General features: G+C 47.6%; 1 protein-coding gene across 1 annotated transcript in view; it reads left to right on the top strand.

Moving 5' to 3' along the window:
• LOC125107005 (putative tetratricopeptide repeat protein 41) overlaps positions 1-17,891 on the top strand; it is a 96,174-nt gene that overhangs the window by 66,180 nt on the left and 12,103 nt on the right. Inside the window, exons 10-13 of the mRNA XM_047741547.1 lie at positions 956-1,127; positions 4,776-4,923; positions 5,703-5,855; positions 11,126-11,259. Coding sequence (XP_047597503.1) covers positions 956-1,127; positions 4,776-4,923; positions 5,703-5,855; positions 11,126-11,259 — 607 coding nt within the window. The remainder of the gene's footprint in view (positions 1-955; positions 1,128-4,775; positions 4,924-5,702; positions 5,856-11,125; positions 11,260-17,891) is intronic.

The raw sequence follows: 17,891 nt of genomic DNA, 5'->3' as shown, positions 1-17,891 counted from the left end.
TATAACCAACTGGTCGATTCTTATGGGTTGAAACAGTTTTGGTAGAGGAGTGATACAAAGTAATGAAGTTTAAGTGCTCCTGAACTAAACAATGCTGAGCCATTAAAGAGAATTTAAATTCAAGTCTCTAAGCAAAAATGTGTCTGGTCACTCTTGAATTCAAGGGCCACACTGATAGTGTTTTTAGGAGTTCATTTGAATTCTTGATAATACCTCCCCTTGGAATTTTAACATGTGCAACACACTGTCATGTTATTCTTACTTCGAAAATATTAATTATTATTATTAATATTCTTTTTTTTTTTAAAGATTTTTATTTATTTATTTGACAGAGAGAGATCACAAGTAGACAGAGAGGCAGGCAGAGAGAGAGAGGGAAGCAGGCTCCCTGCTGAGCAGAGAGCCCGATGCGGGACTCGATCCCAGGACCCTGAGATCATGACCTGAGCTGAAGGCAGCGGCTTAACCCACTGAGCCACCCAGGCGCCCCTATTATTAATATTCTTAAACATGTTATTTATGTGAGAGAGAGAGAGAGAGCATGAGGGGGTGGAGGGTGGGGAGCTGCAGGGACAGAGGGAGAAGGAGGCGCCCCTCCGAGCAGGCTCCTTGATACAAGGCTCAATCCCAGCACCCCAGGGTCATGACCTGAGCTGAAGGCAGGCACTTCACCCCGACTGAGCCACCCAGGCACCCCCAAAATATTTATGGCTGTAAACTAAAACAACCTCTGAAAGACCTATCCCCAAATTTACTTTGAGTTTATAGTGTTTCCCAATAACTATTTCGCATCATTTTATAAATATTTAAATTCCCTAAGAGAAGAAATGATATAAAGCATGCCATCTTTTGCGGGCATGTTATGAAATGGGCCTTTGCTGTGTGGGTGTCTGGTTGCTGTGCCAGATCTATGGCTGGCTTCCCCCAGCAGTGGTGTCCTTTCCACTTTGTACAGAGTCAGGCCTTGACAGAGATGCTTCTCAGAGTACAGAACACCACTGGAGAACTCTACCTTGAAATAGGGATGACTCAGGAGGGCTTCCAGTACTTCCAGAAAGCGTGGTCCAACCTGACAGAGTTTCCACCCAGCGCCATAAAAGACAACCAGGCCTTCCTGAAGCAGAAAGGTACGGCAGACAGGTGCGGAGGGGGTAGTGCTTTGTGTTTTGGAGTCGGGCTCCTGGGCCAGACTCAGCCACCAAGCAAGGGGACGTGGATGTGTGTGCTTCGTGCACCTGAGTTTTGTGGCGGTCACGTGAGGGTTGACCAGTCAGCGCCCCTCATGGGACGGCCCAGCCTTTGGGGCTGTCGAGGGCCGATCGTGATGTGCGTCAGAAAGCTCCCTTTCTGTGAGCCCCCTCCTGTGAGCAGGACGGGGGCCCATTCACATGATTCTGAAGCCTGCTGTTCTGGGTTTAAATCTCAACTTTCCACTCACTGACTCTTTGCCTTTAGATCTATGACTCAACCTTTGTCGGTCACATGTCTCATGTTTGTAAGGGAGGGATGAGGGGAGTATCTGCTGTGTGTTGTTGTGAGACTAGAAGGGTTTTTGGGAGACCATGGAGTCTGCAGGACGGTGGCTGGCCTGCAGTCCAGCGCTCGGGGAACCCGCTTCTTTTATTCTCAGGTAATTGATGGCTGAGGCTCTGTAGGACCACAGAGAGAGCAGAGACAAGAATGTTTACTGAACGAAGATATTAAGCATTTTTGACCCACTGATTTACAGTCAGTCTAATCTAAAATATTCTAGACTTACGCTGTATTTATTTATTTATTTATTTATTTATTTTTAAAGATTTTATTTATTTATTTGACAGAGCGATCACAAGTAGGCAGAGAGGCAGGCAGAGAGAGAGAGGAGGAAGCAGGCTCCCTGCCGAACAGAGAGCCCAACGCAGGGCTCGATCCCAGGACCCTGGGATCATGACCTGAGCCGAAGGCAGAGGCTTTAACCCACTGAGCCACCCAGGCACCCCATTACGCTGTATTTAAATGGCTGCATTAATTCACTTTTGTGGTGTAGCAAGCCAGCCCAGAAGGCAGCCATTTGAACAACAGCTGCTTACTGTTGCCCAGAGGTGTGTGCGTTGGCTGGGGGATTCCAGAGGTCCAGAGTGGGCTCGGCAGATGGAGATCAGCGGGCAGGGCCCATGGGGTGGGCTGGTCTACGAGGCTTCCCTTCGATGTCTGGGCCACACGTTCCTCATCCTCCAGGAGAATGGTGAGGGCCTGTTGGCTTGGTGGCTCGCAGGATTCCAGGAGAGGGGGAGCAGAAGCCTGTGCAGAGGCACAGACCTAGGCTCAGCCCTGACCCACACCCTCTTGTCCTGCATTCAGTTGGTCAAAACGAGTCACCAGGCCTCATTCAAAGGGAGAGCACAAGACCCCACGTCTTGATGAGAGGAGGTGCGGAATGGCATTGCTGAGGGGAATTGGGTGCAGGTTGGCATGGGGGGCTGCTGCTGTTTCGGCCGTCTACCACCAGGGCTGTAAGACCAAAGGTCACCATGGGCAAGCTACCTACCCCTGCTCGATCCCAAGTGTAAGTCCAGTTTTACAGTAACACTTACCACTTGTTGAATGCTTATTATGTGTAAGGCACTTCATGCTCATGATCTTTTACCCTCAAACATGTCTCCTGTGGTACGTATTGCTATCCCCATGGTACAGATGAGGACACTGAAGGTCAGAGAGGTAGAATAACTTCAACCACTTCAGCTCTCACAGCCGGCAGGCCTGGAGCTGGGAGTCCGAGCTAGGCTGATCAGACCTTAAAGCCTGTCTGCAGGAACTCCTCACCATACAGAATCTCTTCTAGAACTGACACGTATGAAGCTATAGTCCTCGATATACAGAGTATAGCTTCTGAGGCACCCAAATGCAGGCAGAGCTGGTCACAGGCATGCTGGGCAGTGAGCAGAGGAAACCAGGGTGGGAACCAGGTGCACTCAGGTGGGTCCTGGGACTGGCCTTCTAAAGCTGGCTGGAGGGTCTAGAGAGTAGCGCTCCGAGGGGTTGAGCAGACCTTGGCTTGGTGCAGACAAATGTGACGCCTGAGGAGTCCAAAGCAGCAGGAGGGGTGGGGTTCTGCTGGCAACGGAGGCTTGGGGGTAGATCTCTGTCCTTAGTGGCAGCTTTGATGGGAACCCTCTGTAGTTCCAGTGTTCTGACAAGGGTCAGGCCGGGATTCGGGGCCCAAGCAAGCAGGTGAAGGCTCGGATTCCCAGCTGGCCAGAGCTGAAACATTCCAGAACTATTTCCTGAGCACCTGCCATGTGGGTGCTGTGCTGGACAGGACAGTCACCAACTCTGTCCTCTAAAGGAGGGGACACATAACACAATAATTGCAGGCTGGAGTAAATGTAATGAAAGACACAAACGACATGCAGGGGAGCATAAGCAGGGGGAGGGTCCTCTTCCGAAAAGTCCAGAGGCCTCCCTGGCTGAGATGTATGGTCCTGGCAGAGGGAACAGCCTGCACAGGGCCCTGAGTGGAGAGGGCCTCGGCCTGTGTTAGCAATGGAGAGAGCCTCCCTGAACAAAGTGCAGGATACAGATGGGCCCATATTGTTTAGGGCCTTGGGCAAGCATTTGGATTTTATTTTCCGAATAAATTTGGATTTTATTCTCTGAAGCCGCTACATGGAGTTAGAGTGGGCATGCCGTCATTTGGTTTCTATTGTGAGATTACTTTTGTTGCCTGAACTACATGGTGGGTAAGAGGGGACATAGGGAGATCAAGTATGTGGCTGTCCCTCCAGATGCCCAAGTGTGAGATGGGAGGCCCTGGATGGAGGTGGGCCGAGTGCAGGGGGCACAGGCAGTGAGGGACATACCACCCAGGATGGGAAAGATGTTTCTTGACAGTGTGATGGTAATCCTTTATACTTACAACTGAGTTCCCTGGCGCAGGAGGTTAAATCTGCTTTTCTTTCCCGCTGCCACTGCTGTTCTAACACCTTCCAGGAACGTTGTTAGGGCTTTTTTTCTTCCTAACAGAATATGGCTTCGAAAACACTTTTCAGCATTTTAGGAGTCTGTATTAGTGTCAGAATATATAACTCTCAACAATGGAACAAAATGGTGGGCCTTTGCAGCAGGTACATTCCCGAGGCGGTATATATCTAGGGAGAGCTCATTATTTATTAATCGGATTTATGGGGCTTATTCATGTGTTTCTTATTGTAAGGCTGTATCATTTTATTTCTTCTTGCAAGACTGCACTGGCTGCCTTCGGTTGGACTCGGTTACCACGGTGATGACTGGTTTTACCACATCTATATTCTTACTTAATTTCTTTTTTTTTTTAAAGATTTTATTTATTTATTTGACAGAGAGAGATCACAAGCAGGCAGAGAGGCAGGCAGAGAGAGAGGAGGAAGCAGGCTCCCTGCTGAGCAGAGAGCCCGATGCGGGGCTCGATCCCAGGACCCCGAGATCATGACCTGAGCCGAAGGCAGCGGCTTAACCCACTGAGCCACCCAGGTGCCCCTCTTATTTAATTTCTGATCTGTCCATTTGCAGAACGGTCTCAGAATTCACTTTCAATCCATTGTCTTAGCTCTTTGGCCTTTGTAATTGCTGTGCACACACAATCATTGTATGAAAACCAATCCCCATGCAACGTCGGCAAGTCATTGATTTATGAAGAAAAAACCTGGCTATTGGTGGTGATGAAGCAAAGGTATTAAGTACTTTATTGACATCTTAACTCTTTTGTGGAACAAAAAAAACTTCAGCATCACCTTCTTTGCCAAAATTATTCCCTGCAGGCAGAGTGCTGAACAACCTGGCAAAGTCAGCCACTGAGAAGTACTTAAAAGAAAATCACATTTTGGAACGCGCTGCTGAAATTTCCAGCTTATTGGACAACAACCCCCGTGATGAGGCTACCATGAAATACACCGAAGGTGTTCTGATGTAAACATGGGTTTTTTTTCTTGGAAAATTATTATTTTCTGTACTAGCTTTTATGGTTAAGATCGATGTTCTTAACCCATGCTTATTAGTCCATTTCCCACTGATTGGGTGAAGAAATGCCGAATGTTAGCATTTCCATCTTCTGCTTCGGTGGTTCTCAATCAGGGGTGATTCTGCCCCTCAGGGGACCTTGAGCAATGTCTGGAGGCATTTTTGGTTATTACGACTGGGGGGTTGTTATCAACATCTGGTGGCTAGAGGCCAGGATGTTGCTAGATGTGATAGAGCACACAGGATGGCCCTAGTGCATGCTGCCAGCCCAAAGGTCAGCTGTGCTGGGGTTGAGAATAGTGCCTAGTTTCTCGTAAGATCATCAAATGTCTGCTTACATATCGCTTTGAAGGTCTCAAATCTCTGCCATTATAAACTGCTCTGCTGTTCTGTGTCTTCCCGTATAAAACACAGGATTTTTTAAAAGAAGATTTTATTTATTTATTTGACAGAGAAAGAGATAGTGAGAGAGGGAACACCAGCAGGTGGAACACAAGCAGGGAGAACAGCAGGCACAGGGAGAAGCAGGCTTCTGGCTGAGCAGGGAGCCTGATGTGGGGCTGTATCCCAGGACCTGGGATCATGACCTGAGCTGAAGGCAGAGAGGCTTAATGACTGAGCCCCCCAGGGGCCCAAAACAAAGGATGTTTATAAGAATTATTTTTGATAGCAAAATGAAGTAGCCAGCATTATCGTGCCCAGTAAACACACATGTGTTTTATTTTCAGATTTGTTGCTGGAAACACGTCTCTTGCAAAAATGAGATTTCAAGAATGCTTAAATATCAGGAGAAGTTTATTTGGTGAGAAAAACATCCTGGTTGGAGAAATTATGGAATTTTTAGCAGATTTACTATTTTTTCTACCAGAAGATAGTGAAAGGCAAGTTTTTTAAAAAAGATTTTAAAAAATTATTTATTTGAGAGAGAGAGAGCATGAGTGGAGTGGAGAGGGGCAGAGGGAGAGAAAGAGATCTCAAGCACAACCTTGAAATCATGACCTAAGCCAAAACCAAGAGTCAAATGCCCAACTGACTGAGCCACCCAGGTGCTCTGATGCAAGTTCTTATAAAATGTCTCAAGTAGTGGGTCTTCTTTCTGCCCCCAAATCGCCAGTGGAAGGGAGTTCTGGGGTTGAGCCATTGGGGTGTCTCACGTCCTTGGCTGTAGCCTTCTTCAGAACCCTGAGGGGCTCACCGTGCCTGAGAGTTATGTCCCTGTTCATTGGTCAGGACACTGACTGCAGTGTATTTGAGAGGAGCTCTCAGCCCACAAAGAGCATAGAGCTCTTGGCAGTAGGAAAAGTACCAAGAAGTATGATGTTGTGTTTCTCTGTATACTCCCAGGCCTCGTGAGGAAGATGGACAACCAGCCCTTAAACCACACCTGCACTGAGTGGGTCCACTTACATATGGTCTTGTTTCCATAAATACAGTACCAGACTATAAATGCATTTTCTCTTCAATATGACCTCCTTCCTATCATTTTCTTTTCCTTAACTTACTTTATTGTAAGAGAACAGTACATGACACAAAGCATACAAATCTGTGCTTATTGACTGCTTCTGTTATCAGTAACCCTCCCAGTCAACAGTGGGCTATTAGTACTTAAGTCTTGGGGGAATCAAAAGATACCAGATTTTCAACTGCACAGGGGTCAGTGCCCCAGCCACCGCATTGTTCGAGGGTCAGCTGTGTTTACTTCCTGCTTCTGTGCAGGACTCAACTCCCTCGTTTGTGGGGCCACATCCATCGGTCTGCCTCTTGCATCTCTAGGCCAGCCTGTGATGTCTCAGACATTTCCTCTCTGTTTTCCTGCTAACTCTTCTCTGCCTGCTCAGCAAGTCCCCTTGCTGTCCTGTGAGGTGGGGGGCTTTCCTCAGCTCCCCCCACAAGGCACTGTTAAAGCTGTTAAAGAAAAAATTATTCATAATGTTGTAGGCAGGTCAGGGCCAGGGACCAAGGTGGGGGGGTCTTGTGGGACAGCTAAGGGGGTTCTTGGCCTCAGGCAGGATGGAAATGAAACATGAGCCAGCAGGAGATGGAAGCAGAGCTTATTGAAGATATATGTAGAAAGAGTGAGAGGTGTGTGTGTGTTTGGGGTGGGTGGGGGGTGGAGATACAGATGAGACATCCAGAAGACTCAGAAAGGAAAGATCATGAGTCATGGTTTTGCTTGGGGTCTGGGGTTTTTACTGAGGGTGATATTCTGGTGTACTTGTCCCCTTAGGCATCCAGGAACCAGTTAGAACCAAGATGAGGGCCCAGGTGTTACTCCTTGGAACCAAGAGACCTTGGCATTGAGATGTTTGGTAATGGTGGTCTGGAGAGCATGAGTGATGGCTTCATTCAGGCATTTCTTATCTGGTCCTTTCTTAGATGTTATCTGTTCTGGGGAAATCATTAATTCCTTGTCCCTTCCAAGAAGTACATATGCTGTTTGCATTATGAAGCATGTGTAGAGTGGGGTGGAGGGGTACAGGTCCTAGCAAGAGTAGAAGCTAGAAAAAAAGCAAAAGAAAAAGCAATTTTTTTCTTTCATGGGGTCCGTTTGCTTTCCCTGTCTCAATAATAGTTATTAAAGAAAGGTAAGATGGACTTCACTCAGGTCCTGTGGTAGGGTTTTGCAGAGGGGAAGAGAGATTGGACCCAACCCCATATACAAAGAGAAGTTGGGCAGGGGCGGGGGTCGGTGGATGGAAAATTACCAAGAGAAAGCACTGGTGGGGAGAGGATTCTGGCTTGATAGACCCAACAGGATTCTTGCCGAAGGCAGACTTCACCTGGGATGTGACGGGGAAGGAGGAACCCAGCCTGATACTGAGGTTGATCAGACTGGTAGGGGTGGGAGGCTCCTTCAACTGACTTTGCAGGAGTCTTGCTAAAATTGGGCAATGCAGAGATGAACACAGAAGTCTAAAAGTTGAGGCCTACTTCAGAAAGAGTGATAAGACCCTGAGCAGAGTTTGGTCAAAAAGAGATTTTTTTTTTTTTTAAGATTTGATGTATTTATTTGACACACAGGCTTCCTGCTGAGCAGAGAGCCTGATGTGGAGCTCAATCCCAAGACCATGAGATCATGATCTGAGCCAAAGGCAGAGGCTTAACCCACTGGGCCACCCAGGCACCCCAGTCAAGGAGAGAGTCTTTATTGGTTTCTGTGTTTAAGAGAGGGTTGTGGGTATTATGCTGTGGATACCATCAGTGTTAGCATCTGCAGGGTCTGACCACTTCTCTTGACAGGTTGGTTGAGAGAAAGGTCTTAGTGAGTCTGGAGAGACAGAAGCAACACACCCTTCCTTTGGCGCTGGCTCACACCCTTTCCTAGCCAAGTCCGCAGACTGAAGGACTGGGGACGCTCTAGGTTCAATTACGAAGTTGTGAAGTTTTGTTTTTGGAGTTTCTGTCCCTCTGCTCTCTGTTCCCTGTCTCGCTTTTCACTTTCAGTTTTCCACTTGCCTGGAGATAATTTCCCTCTTACCTCTCCCCAGGAAGGTAACCTCTTCCTGCATTTGCTCCCAGGAGGAATGTGATGTTGCTAATTTCTAACACTTAAGTCCAAATCCATATTTAGCCTTTCTAAGAGTATTTACCTGTAAAAGAGTAGCCCAAATAAGGGAATGGGTAAGGGTAAAATTACAGGTGCTACATAGTAGTGGGGACATGGAGGGCTTTGGGATCTGAGTACCTGCGTTCAAATTAGTAACAGGGAGAACTTAACATTTGGTATCTCATTCATTTCTTCACTGGTAAAATGAAAGTGGGGCTTACTATCTTGCTCACAGGGTGGTTGTGAGACCTAAGGGATCCCGGATGTAAGGTGCTTAGCAGAATGCCCGGCATATATACCAAAAGAGTTCATTAAATTGAATTCTTAGTATTACTATTTTGCTCCCTGCCAGGTCATTTTTTAGACACTGGATACCAGATAAGCCTCCTCCTGTTCCTCTTCAGATTAGCACGGTGAACGGAGAAAGGACTCTTCTTTACAGAAGCAAAAAGCGTGGCAGTATAACCATTTCCTCGTGAAAGAAAAATCTAAGCATGAAACATACTATCTGAGTCATTTCTGCTTCCCCGGGCTGCCCCATCGAAAATCCAGAGCTCGTGGGGTGTGAATCATAGACCTTTGATATTGCTCGTCCATTCCACAGGAATGGCCTCTGTGGCGGCCCACCTGACCATACCTGGGTGCCTTTTGCCCAGCCCTCACTGGCAACGGTCAGCCTTCTGAAACAAGGGAAGGCCTTTCATCTTGTTGAAGGTTGCCTTTAGGTGACCACATCTTTCTTAACACCAGTTAAGACCAGGAGAGATTTTGCTGTGCAGGTCGACTCACCTCTCACACAGGGGTAGAGCCTTTGCCCTGGAGGCCAGGGCCCTTGTGACAGCTGTCATGCATTACAAAAATGATCCATGGGATCCTGAGGGCCTTGTGGCATGGGGATGGGTAGGGCTGGTTAAGTGAGGTTAAATTAAAAAGAACAGGACGGAGAGGAATAAACAAACTGTCTTAAGAGGAACAGTAGTGGGGCACCTGGGTGGCTCAGTGGTTTAGGCCTCTGCCTTCGGCTCGGGTCGTGATCTCAGGGTTCTGGGATCGAGCCCCACATCGGGCTCTCTGATCGGCGGGGAGCCTGCTTCCCTCTCTCTCTCTGCCTGCCTCTCTGCCTACTTATGGTCTCTCTCTGTCAAATAAATAAATTCTAAAAAAAAAAAAAAGAGGAACAGTAGTTATGTTCTCAGTAAAGTAAATGCTGTCTACTCCTTCTTGACTTTGTATCCTTTCATTAGCCTCCTCTTCAAGGTCAAGTTTCTTCCTCCCTTCCCATTTACTGTCATTTAACTTCTGCCTCTACCCAGCTCCATTTTACTCTACTCCAGCCAACGTCATCAGGAACATGTTAAATGTGTCCCTTTGCACTTTTTGATCTTGTTGGCCTTCTCCTGCTGAAGTGTTGATGATGTCAATGACTCCCTTCCCTAAAAAACCCTCTGCTGGTTCCTGAGATACCTTCTCTCCTGGCTCTGTTTTCTGATGATCCCTGCTCAGTTTCTTTTGTGGGTTTCCTATCTCTCTCTTTTCCTCACTCCCTCCCTCTCTGAGTGTTGTCCCAGTGGTGTTGCTGTTTTGGGTTCAGTTCATGGAGGCTGTGCTCCAATGCTGGTCTCAGCAGGAGTCTTAGCATCTCAACCTCACCTGTGCCTAGGGCTTTAGCCATGAGGTGTTGGCTTCTCTTCTCCATGTCCTTCTCAGTCCTCTATCATCTATTGGATGCCTCCGTTGTGTATTCCAAATTATTTGGGCATTTCGGAGTCCGCATTCTCAAGACTGAACACATTCCCTCCCCGCACCCACCCCGATGAAATGCATCTTCTCCTGTTTCACCCAGTGTGGACACCACGGCATCGTCTTAATTATATTTATGATTAGTCACTATGCTGAAGACATTACATGCGTTTTTCTCATTGAATCTTCAAAACAGTTTGTTATTTTATTTATTTGTTCGAGAGAGAGAGAGCGAGCACAGCAGGGGCAGAAAGCTGAGGTTCAGGAGGTTAGAAGGCTTGCCCAGCTTTGAAGCAGTAGAGTGTGGATCAGCACCCAGGGCATCTGACCACAGGGTGTCTGTGCCTCGCCAGCCACCACCAGGCCCGTCGGACTTGATAGCTCAAGCTCCTGACCACGTCACTCTACTGCGACCACAGCGATCACCCGCTGCTCCCAGTACGGGGGCCACAACGTTCAGGGGGCGCCCAGCCTTTGCAGGTCTGTCTCCTCCAGGCCCACGGCATCTGCTCAGACCCTCGTGCTTCCCGTGGACTACGTGGCCTCCCTGCCTCTACCCTCGCCTGCTTCAGTTTCCCCTGCACTCTTCCAGCCAAGCGAGTTTATCAAAGTGCACGTTGGATCACATCATTCTCTTAATGAAATCTCCCTTTAAAGTCCCTAAACCCTTAGATCCGCACACAGTGCCCTTCATGAGTGTTGGGTCCTCTGTTTCACTCTCCAGCCTCTGCTCCAACCTTGGGAAATTCTCCGTGGGCAAGGATTAGTCTTCCTTATCCTTGAGCCCCAGCCCTGAAGGTTTGTTGAATGAATGAATGCAGTGCTTCTTTAATGCAAAACTTTAATTAAATGTCTCTTTTCTAGATTCCAAAGGAAGCAAGCAATTGAATATTATAAACAAGTGATACAAATAAAGGAAAATGCGGGGACTTTTGCCACCTCCTCACTTGTCAGGAAGCAGCTGAGCGTCAGCCTCAGTGATACCTTGTGTAAATTAGGTAATCGTCAGTGTGTTTCTATTAGAAGCCGGGGACTTTTCCCTCTGACCTGCATGCTTTGCTTATTTTTAAAATGTCTTCATTTCTGAAGCAGGAAAGTCCTGTTCCACAGACTTTCAAATTTTTAGGCTCCTTGTGTACCTTCCCTCATTAGGAACGTGTCTTTGTCTGCTTGGGCTGCTAGAACAGGATGCCATAGACTGGCAGGCTGAGCAACTGAGATGTATTTCTTCAAGTTCCAGAGGCCGGAAAGTCTAAGATCAAGGCGTCAGTAGACTCGGTGTCTGGTGCAAGTCTGCCTCCTGGTCCACAGACAGCTCTTTTCTCGCTATGTCCTCACATGGTGGAAGGAAGGGCACCTCTTTTATGAGGGCGCTAATCCCATTCATGAGGGGTTCACCCACATGACCTGATCACCTTTCAAAGGCCTCATCTCCAAATACCATCATTTGGGGGTTAGGACTTCAACATAAGAATTTTTTGGGGGGGCCGCAAATAGTCCGTAACAGAAAGAGATCTTCTTCTTCTTGTTTTTTTTTTTTTTTTTTAAGATTTTTTTTTTTTTTTTTGGAGAGAGAGACAGAGGGAGCACAACAGGGGGAGGGGCAGAGGGAGAAGCAGGCTCCCCTCTGTGTGGGGCACCTGAGGCAGGGCTCCATCCCAGGACCCTGAGATCATGACCTGAGCCAAAGGCAGATGCTTGACTGACTGAGCCACTCAGGTACCCCAGAAAGAGATCTTCTAGAAGTCTTTCCATCCCATATCTCACTCATGTGACGGGGCACCATGCCCAGCCATACCCCTCTCCTGGCAGGGTAGGTTCCCTTCCTCCTTCCGATTCTGTTTTAAGTCACTGTTTGTATAGGAATCGCCTGTTCATGCTTAGTCCTGTGACACTAAAGTAACAGGTGGCTGAAAATCACAAGTGGCTCTTCACATGGACCCACCTTTGATTTTACATATAGAACGTAAGACTCAGTGCCTCAGACCTGGCCCAGAGATTTGAAGGCAATTTCTGATTAAAGATAAAAATTAAGGGGTGCCTGGATGGCTCAGTTGTTAGGCATCTGCTTCAGCTCAGGTCATGATCCCAAGGTCCTGGGATTGAGCCCTCATCGGGCTCCCTGCTCGGCGGGGGGACCTGCTTCTCTCTCTCTCTCCCCCTGCTTGTGTTCCCTCTCTTGTTATGTCTCTCTCTGTCAGATAAATAAATAAAATCTTAAAAAAAGAAAAAGATAAAAATTAAAAACTTGAAATGACAGTTAGAAATGGAATTGAAAATGTGGTCTTAAACCTGAGGAGGCGGGGAGGGGTTGGGTGTACTCAGTCTTCTCGATACTCGTTTCTGGTATTTCTCTTTTGCTTCTCTTCACAGAGGTTCTGATTCTTTCTTTGAGTTTCTTCCACCAGTGTCGTTATTGCCTGTGGTTTGTAGTGCATGCTGACTTACTTCTTCACTGGCACTACTGTTACTGGACCCTAAAATCAGTTTCGTGTGTCTGAGGCCCAGTTAGCTAATCTGTGAGCCACCATGTCAGAAGCAGAGAAAGCTTTATTACCAGAAGGGCAGACCGATGGGCAGTCAGGGGATGGGTCTCGAACCTGCCTTGTCTTGGTTGAGCATAGGGACAGCTTATGTGGGGCTAATAAAATATATGGGGGTGAGGGTGGGAACCGGATGGGCCTTGAAACTTCAGAAGGAGAGGCTCAAAACTTCTGGGACATTGCGCTCTGGGGACATCTGGGCTCCAAGCAGTGGTCTCAGAGCATTACTTGTTGGCTTTGTGTCTGTAGGTTATCATGTCACCTCCCTCCTTGGTTCCTGTTTTGGGCACTGGGACAAAGAAAACAGGGACAAGGTTAATGATTCTTGCAAGGCTGTGGAGGAATGTGCTGACGTGTAGCCCGCAGGTTATAGGGGAGGAAGGGCCTAGTGACAGTTCCCATAGATGAAGAAACATAGGCCCTGGTGAGGTTAGGGTTACATATGAAGGGCGGTCTGCCCGGCTGACTGTTGATGAGCTCCCCACAGTCCTCCTGAGAGAGGGTCCTCCTCACCAGGCTCTGCTGTAGCCAGGGACCACAGTGGCTGGGCCCTAGCCTTCCCTGCCTCACCACTTATTGGGCCCAGGACCCCATTAGCTTGCTCTGCAAATAGGGGCACATGGTGAGTTCTGTCCTTTACCTGGAGTGTCACTGCCAAACTTAGGAACCGAGGAGATTGGAGAGTTGAGTTGGGGGCTGCAGATGATTCCCAGACAGCAGGCTGGAGGCCGGCCACAGCGGGAGGGAGGGAGGAAGGGGGTGGGGTGGGGGTGGTCAGAGCTGTGAGTCCCATGCGGCAGGGATGGGGAGGGGTGTGCCTCCAGTGAGCGAGTTCCCTGTGTGCCAGGTAGAGACATCTCAGCTTTATTTCTTCTATTAGGTTAGACCAGAAGTCTCAAGTGCCACGACTAGAAAAATTCTGGAGTACTGTCAGGTATCATGAAATCTCATTGCCACAAGGCATGGCCAACTTCCACCTAAACAGGTTTTCAGCCCATGCGATACTATCCCTCAGGACAGAAGTCTGGAGAAACCTCAATTGTCAAGATGGGGGGAGGAGAGGAGGAGGGGGAGAGGAGGAGGCAGGGAGCATTACTGTCATTTAGTGGGTGGAGGCCTGGGGTGCTGCTAAACACCCTATGGGGCTCAGGACAGCCCCTCAACAGCAAAAAATTATCCAGGCCAAATGTCAAAGTGCTAAGATTGAGAAACCCTGAGTTAATCAACCACTTTCTCCAGCGTGCATGTTTGTTGTCCATTTTACCATAAAACACGATTGCTTTCAGCCTAGTCATTTCCCAAGGAGGAAGAGGCTTAAATACTTGATACCTGCAGGGAAAGATTATTTTAAGTCCATAGATTTAGGAGTGTGCACATGCGTGCGAGTGCGTGCGAGTGTGTGTGTGTGTGTACAGTATTTTGTCAGTAAGCTTTTTCAGGCTGAATACATGAAGGATTTTGTTTACAACCAGAAAATACAGATGCAGATCTATGCAAAAGCAACTGTGCACCTAATATGGTTGCTTTGTACGAATAATTTGTTCCCGGTGGTGGAGTCTGTCTATGACGGAGGTATAATGTATTCATTACTCTCAGATAACAAGTTTATTGTCACGTACATCACACTTACGCATGGGAGTGCTCAGCAATGCACAACTTCAAGGGGTGGTTAGGACTTGGGGTCTGTGCACCTAACTTGGCAGGGGAAAGGGAAGGGGAGAAAGGACAAGGACATTTAATAGAAAAGTGAATTATTTTTTGGAAAGATGAATGAACCTTAGGAGAATAAATGAGGTGTCGTTTGTAGCAATGTCTGTCTAGGTGTGGTGCCAGGTTCTTGCGTCCCAGCAGAGAAGATGTGAGTTGCCCTGGGGAGGGAACTTACAATGCTTGAGTCCTTTTGGGGGACTCTGCTTTTAGGCACATGCAAGATTTTAAGAACTCAAAAGCCTTCCACTCAAAGTAATCCTTAGGTCATTGGGAATGTGGCATGCTTTGGGGTAGCCTTTCTGGATCTCCTTTGCCTACCTTCAATGGAGAGTGTCTTTCTGAATGAAATGTGTTTGCATGGACTCCATCAAATAAGAAGTAAGCCAGAGTCACGTACACTCCCAGCTCCTCACCATGCGCCTTTGTAAACCAAGTCTTGGGCCCACTATAGTAAAAGTGTTACCGAAAGTGGGTCATCAGAGCACTCCTTCAATGCTATGTAATTTTGCATCAAGGAAAAAAAGAGCCACAGTATACTGACCACTACCAGTTATATATTCAGCGCACGTGTATTTTAATCCTTTATAAATTGTAATGCGTAATGCAATTGTAAGCATGTTTTATCTTACCCAACTAGTTTGTAGATCTGGGGTGGTTTGGGAGAATTACATGCTCCCAAACAAGCCTCCTACTGTTCCCCATGCCCCCGGAAGCACTCAGCTTGAAGTCGCTCACATCAATGAGCAGGTACAAGAAGTTGCTGACACAAGTCATTGCTTGCATCTGCCCGTAGTGACTTTGGATCGGAGGCCCATGTATGAAACTGTTGGTTCCTTTCATCTCTAGCTTGTCTCGTGGGGCCATTTCCTAGGGTGCTCTGCAGTGGGCTACCTACCACTTTGAAGTTGTCCCTTAGGTCCTTCAACATAAATTTTATGAATGCCATATGGCCTGTATTTCCATTTAGATCATCCTACACATACCTTCTAAATTTGGGAACAATCTGTCTTGGTCTTTTCTGGTTGCAGTCGCAGACAAACAGGTGGAAATAAGGTTCCCTGTGCCTGGAGGACTGTCCTAAGTGTACCCGGGATAGGAAAACAAAAGACAACTTTCGCCTTTCCCTAACCGCTTACTTTGTTAGGACGCAAAACAAGCCTACAGTAGAAGATGTAACATGTGGAAGGTTTAGAACATGGCCTGAGTGGAGGAGACTGAACTGGGTTTGAGTTCTCACATGGCTACAATCTGGCATGGGATCCCAGCAAGTCACATCCTCTTGGACACAAGTCCATCTCTGGCCCTCTTTGTAAAATAAGGGTGTTGAGTGCTTTGAGGCCCTCTGCAGAGTTGATAGTCCACATTTAAGTGCAAAGGAAGACAGTGATCAGTAGCAGGAGGTTTTTCAGGGAAAACCTCTCTCGAGGAAGCCTTAAGGAAGTGAAGGGTGTGAACGGACAGAGAAGGGCGTGTTTCTAGGGAGAAGACCTGCATGGACAAAGGTAGGAATAAAGAGAGATGCGGAGGGGGTCACAGGGGACTGTCATGAGGGGCTATGGGAAAGGGTAGGACAGGAGGTGAAGAAGCAGTTGAGCAGGCAATGGTGACAGCAGTGTACTGGTCTGTAGGCAGATCTGCGTGTGGGCAAGTGGAGATTTAAGTCTGAAGAAGGCTGGGGGGTCCATGACGCCCCTGTGGGCTTATTCTCTTCGGGAGATTGTTTTGGAAATTATTCACAGTTAGTTAGAGCTCATTAAGGCTGTCTACAGTCTGTCTCCCTGTTCAGAGTGAAACGAATTTCCTGTCCTTTATTGGGGAGGAAGAATTCCTGTCCCTTCAGAGGTCCTCATAGCTGGACTAAGAAACAAGTTGACATGAGACAGATTAACAGGAGAAAATCAGATTTAATAGAACACATTTGGGGAATCCACACAGACATAGAAATTCTAAAGACAGGCAGAATGAGGGATATATGTCAGCCTGAACTAAGGAGAACGGAGGCTTCAGTGGAAAGGGACACAGTTTATGGGGACAGTGAAGAACAGGGGTCGGTTATTGGGTGTTTGCCCTGCTGTACCGATGGGTCACTCAGATAAAACTTATTTCTGCTAACAACCCTTATTCTGGGTAAGCCCCCAGTTTTTTTATTTGAGAGAGAGAGCGCACAAGCAAGGGGAGCAGCAGAGGGAGAGTTACTGAGAGGAATCATCAGGGATAAGAAATTCTGGGTCAATAAACCTAACGGTGTTCTTGCTAAAGGCAGGCATTACCTGGGGTGTGATGGGGAATGAGGAACCTGATGTCCAGGGTGATCAGAGTTAAGGATGTTAAACGGATTTAGCAGGATTCTGCTAAAACTGGACAATGAAGAGATGAACACGGAAACCCAAAGTGAGACCTGGTTGAAAAAGAGCCCGAGTTGAGTTTAGTCGATTGTGGATTCTTAGGTGACAATGTGTGTTTTAGTTCCTGGGGATATAGCAGTGAGCTATATCCCCAGAGAGACCAGCACTGCCATTACTGGCTCACGTTGACGCAGATAGCTGTCAGATGACTAGAGATGCAACTGCGTAGCTGCATAGTTCTAGTTAGGCTGCTGGGTACACAGGAGCTTCTGTAACCATGGAAAATGCTCTCCTGGCAAAATCCAACCACTAACGGGATGCGGATCTGTTGGAGGGAGGGGATGCACTGGGGATGTTTGTCCGGAAGTGATGGGGATACTGACTCTGAAGGGTGAGAAATCAACTTGCTAAGTAAAGAGGGGTAGGGTGGCGAGAGTCATCCAGGCAGTGGGAACAGAAATTGCAAAGCCGGAAGGAGCTAGAAAGGCCAAGGTGGCCAGAATGCAGAGACCAATGTTGGGGAGAGGGTGCCTGAGGAGAATGTCAGAGAGGTACTGGGTGGAACACATTTCCCCAGGCCTGGTCAAGGATTTGGGGTGTCACCATAAGAGTAGCTGTAAACCAGTGCAAGGTTTTTGCCAAGCAGAGGGATTGGGGGGGACGTGGGGTCACTCCTTTAATGTAGCCATCACAAGAGGTTTCTAATACAATATGCCATGCCAGAGTCATGAAGAAGCTCAAAGGATCCTTTATTTTATTTTATTTTTTTTTGTAGGGGTGGGACAGAAAGAGAGAGAATCTTTTTTTTTTTTAAAGATTTTATTTATTTACTTGACAGAGATCACAAGTAGGCAGAGAGGCAGGCAGAGAGACAGGAGGAAGCAGGCTCCCCACTGAACAGAGAGCCTGATATGGGGCTCAATCCCAGGACCCTGGGATCATGGCCTGAGCCGAAGGCAGAGGCTTAACCCACTGAGCCACCCAGGCACCCCAAGAAAGAGAGAGAATCTTAAGCAGACTCCATGCCCAGCT

This window comes from Lutra lutra, chromosome 8, assembly GCF_902655055.1.
Source record: "Lutra lutra chromosome 8, mLutLut1.2, whole genome shotgun sequence".
In the NCBI taxonomy this organism is placed as follows: Eukaryota; Metazoa; Chordata; class Mammalia; order Carnivora; family Mustelidae; genus Lutra; species Lutra lutra.
This window is presented reverse-complemented; position numbering and strand designations above follow the sequence as displayed.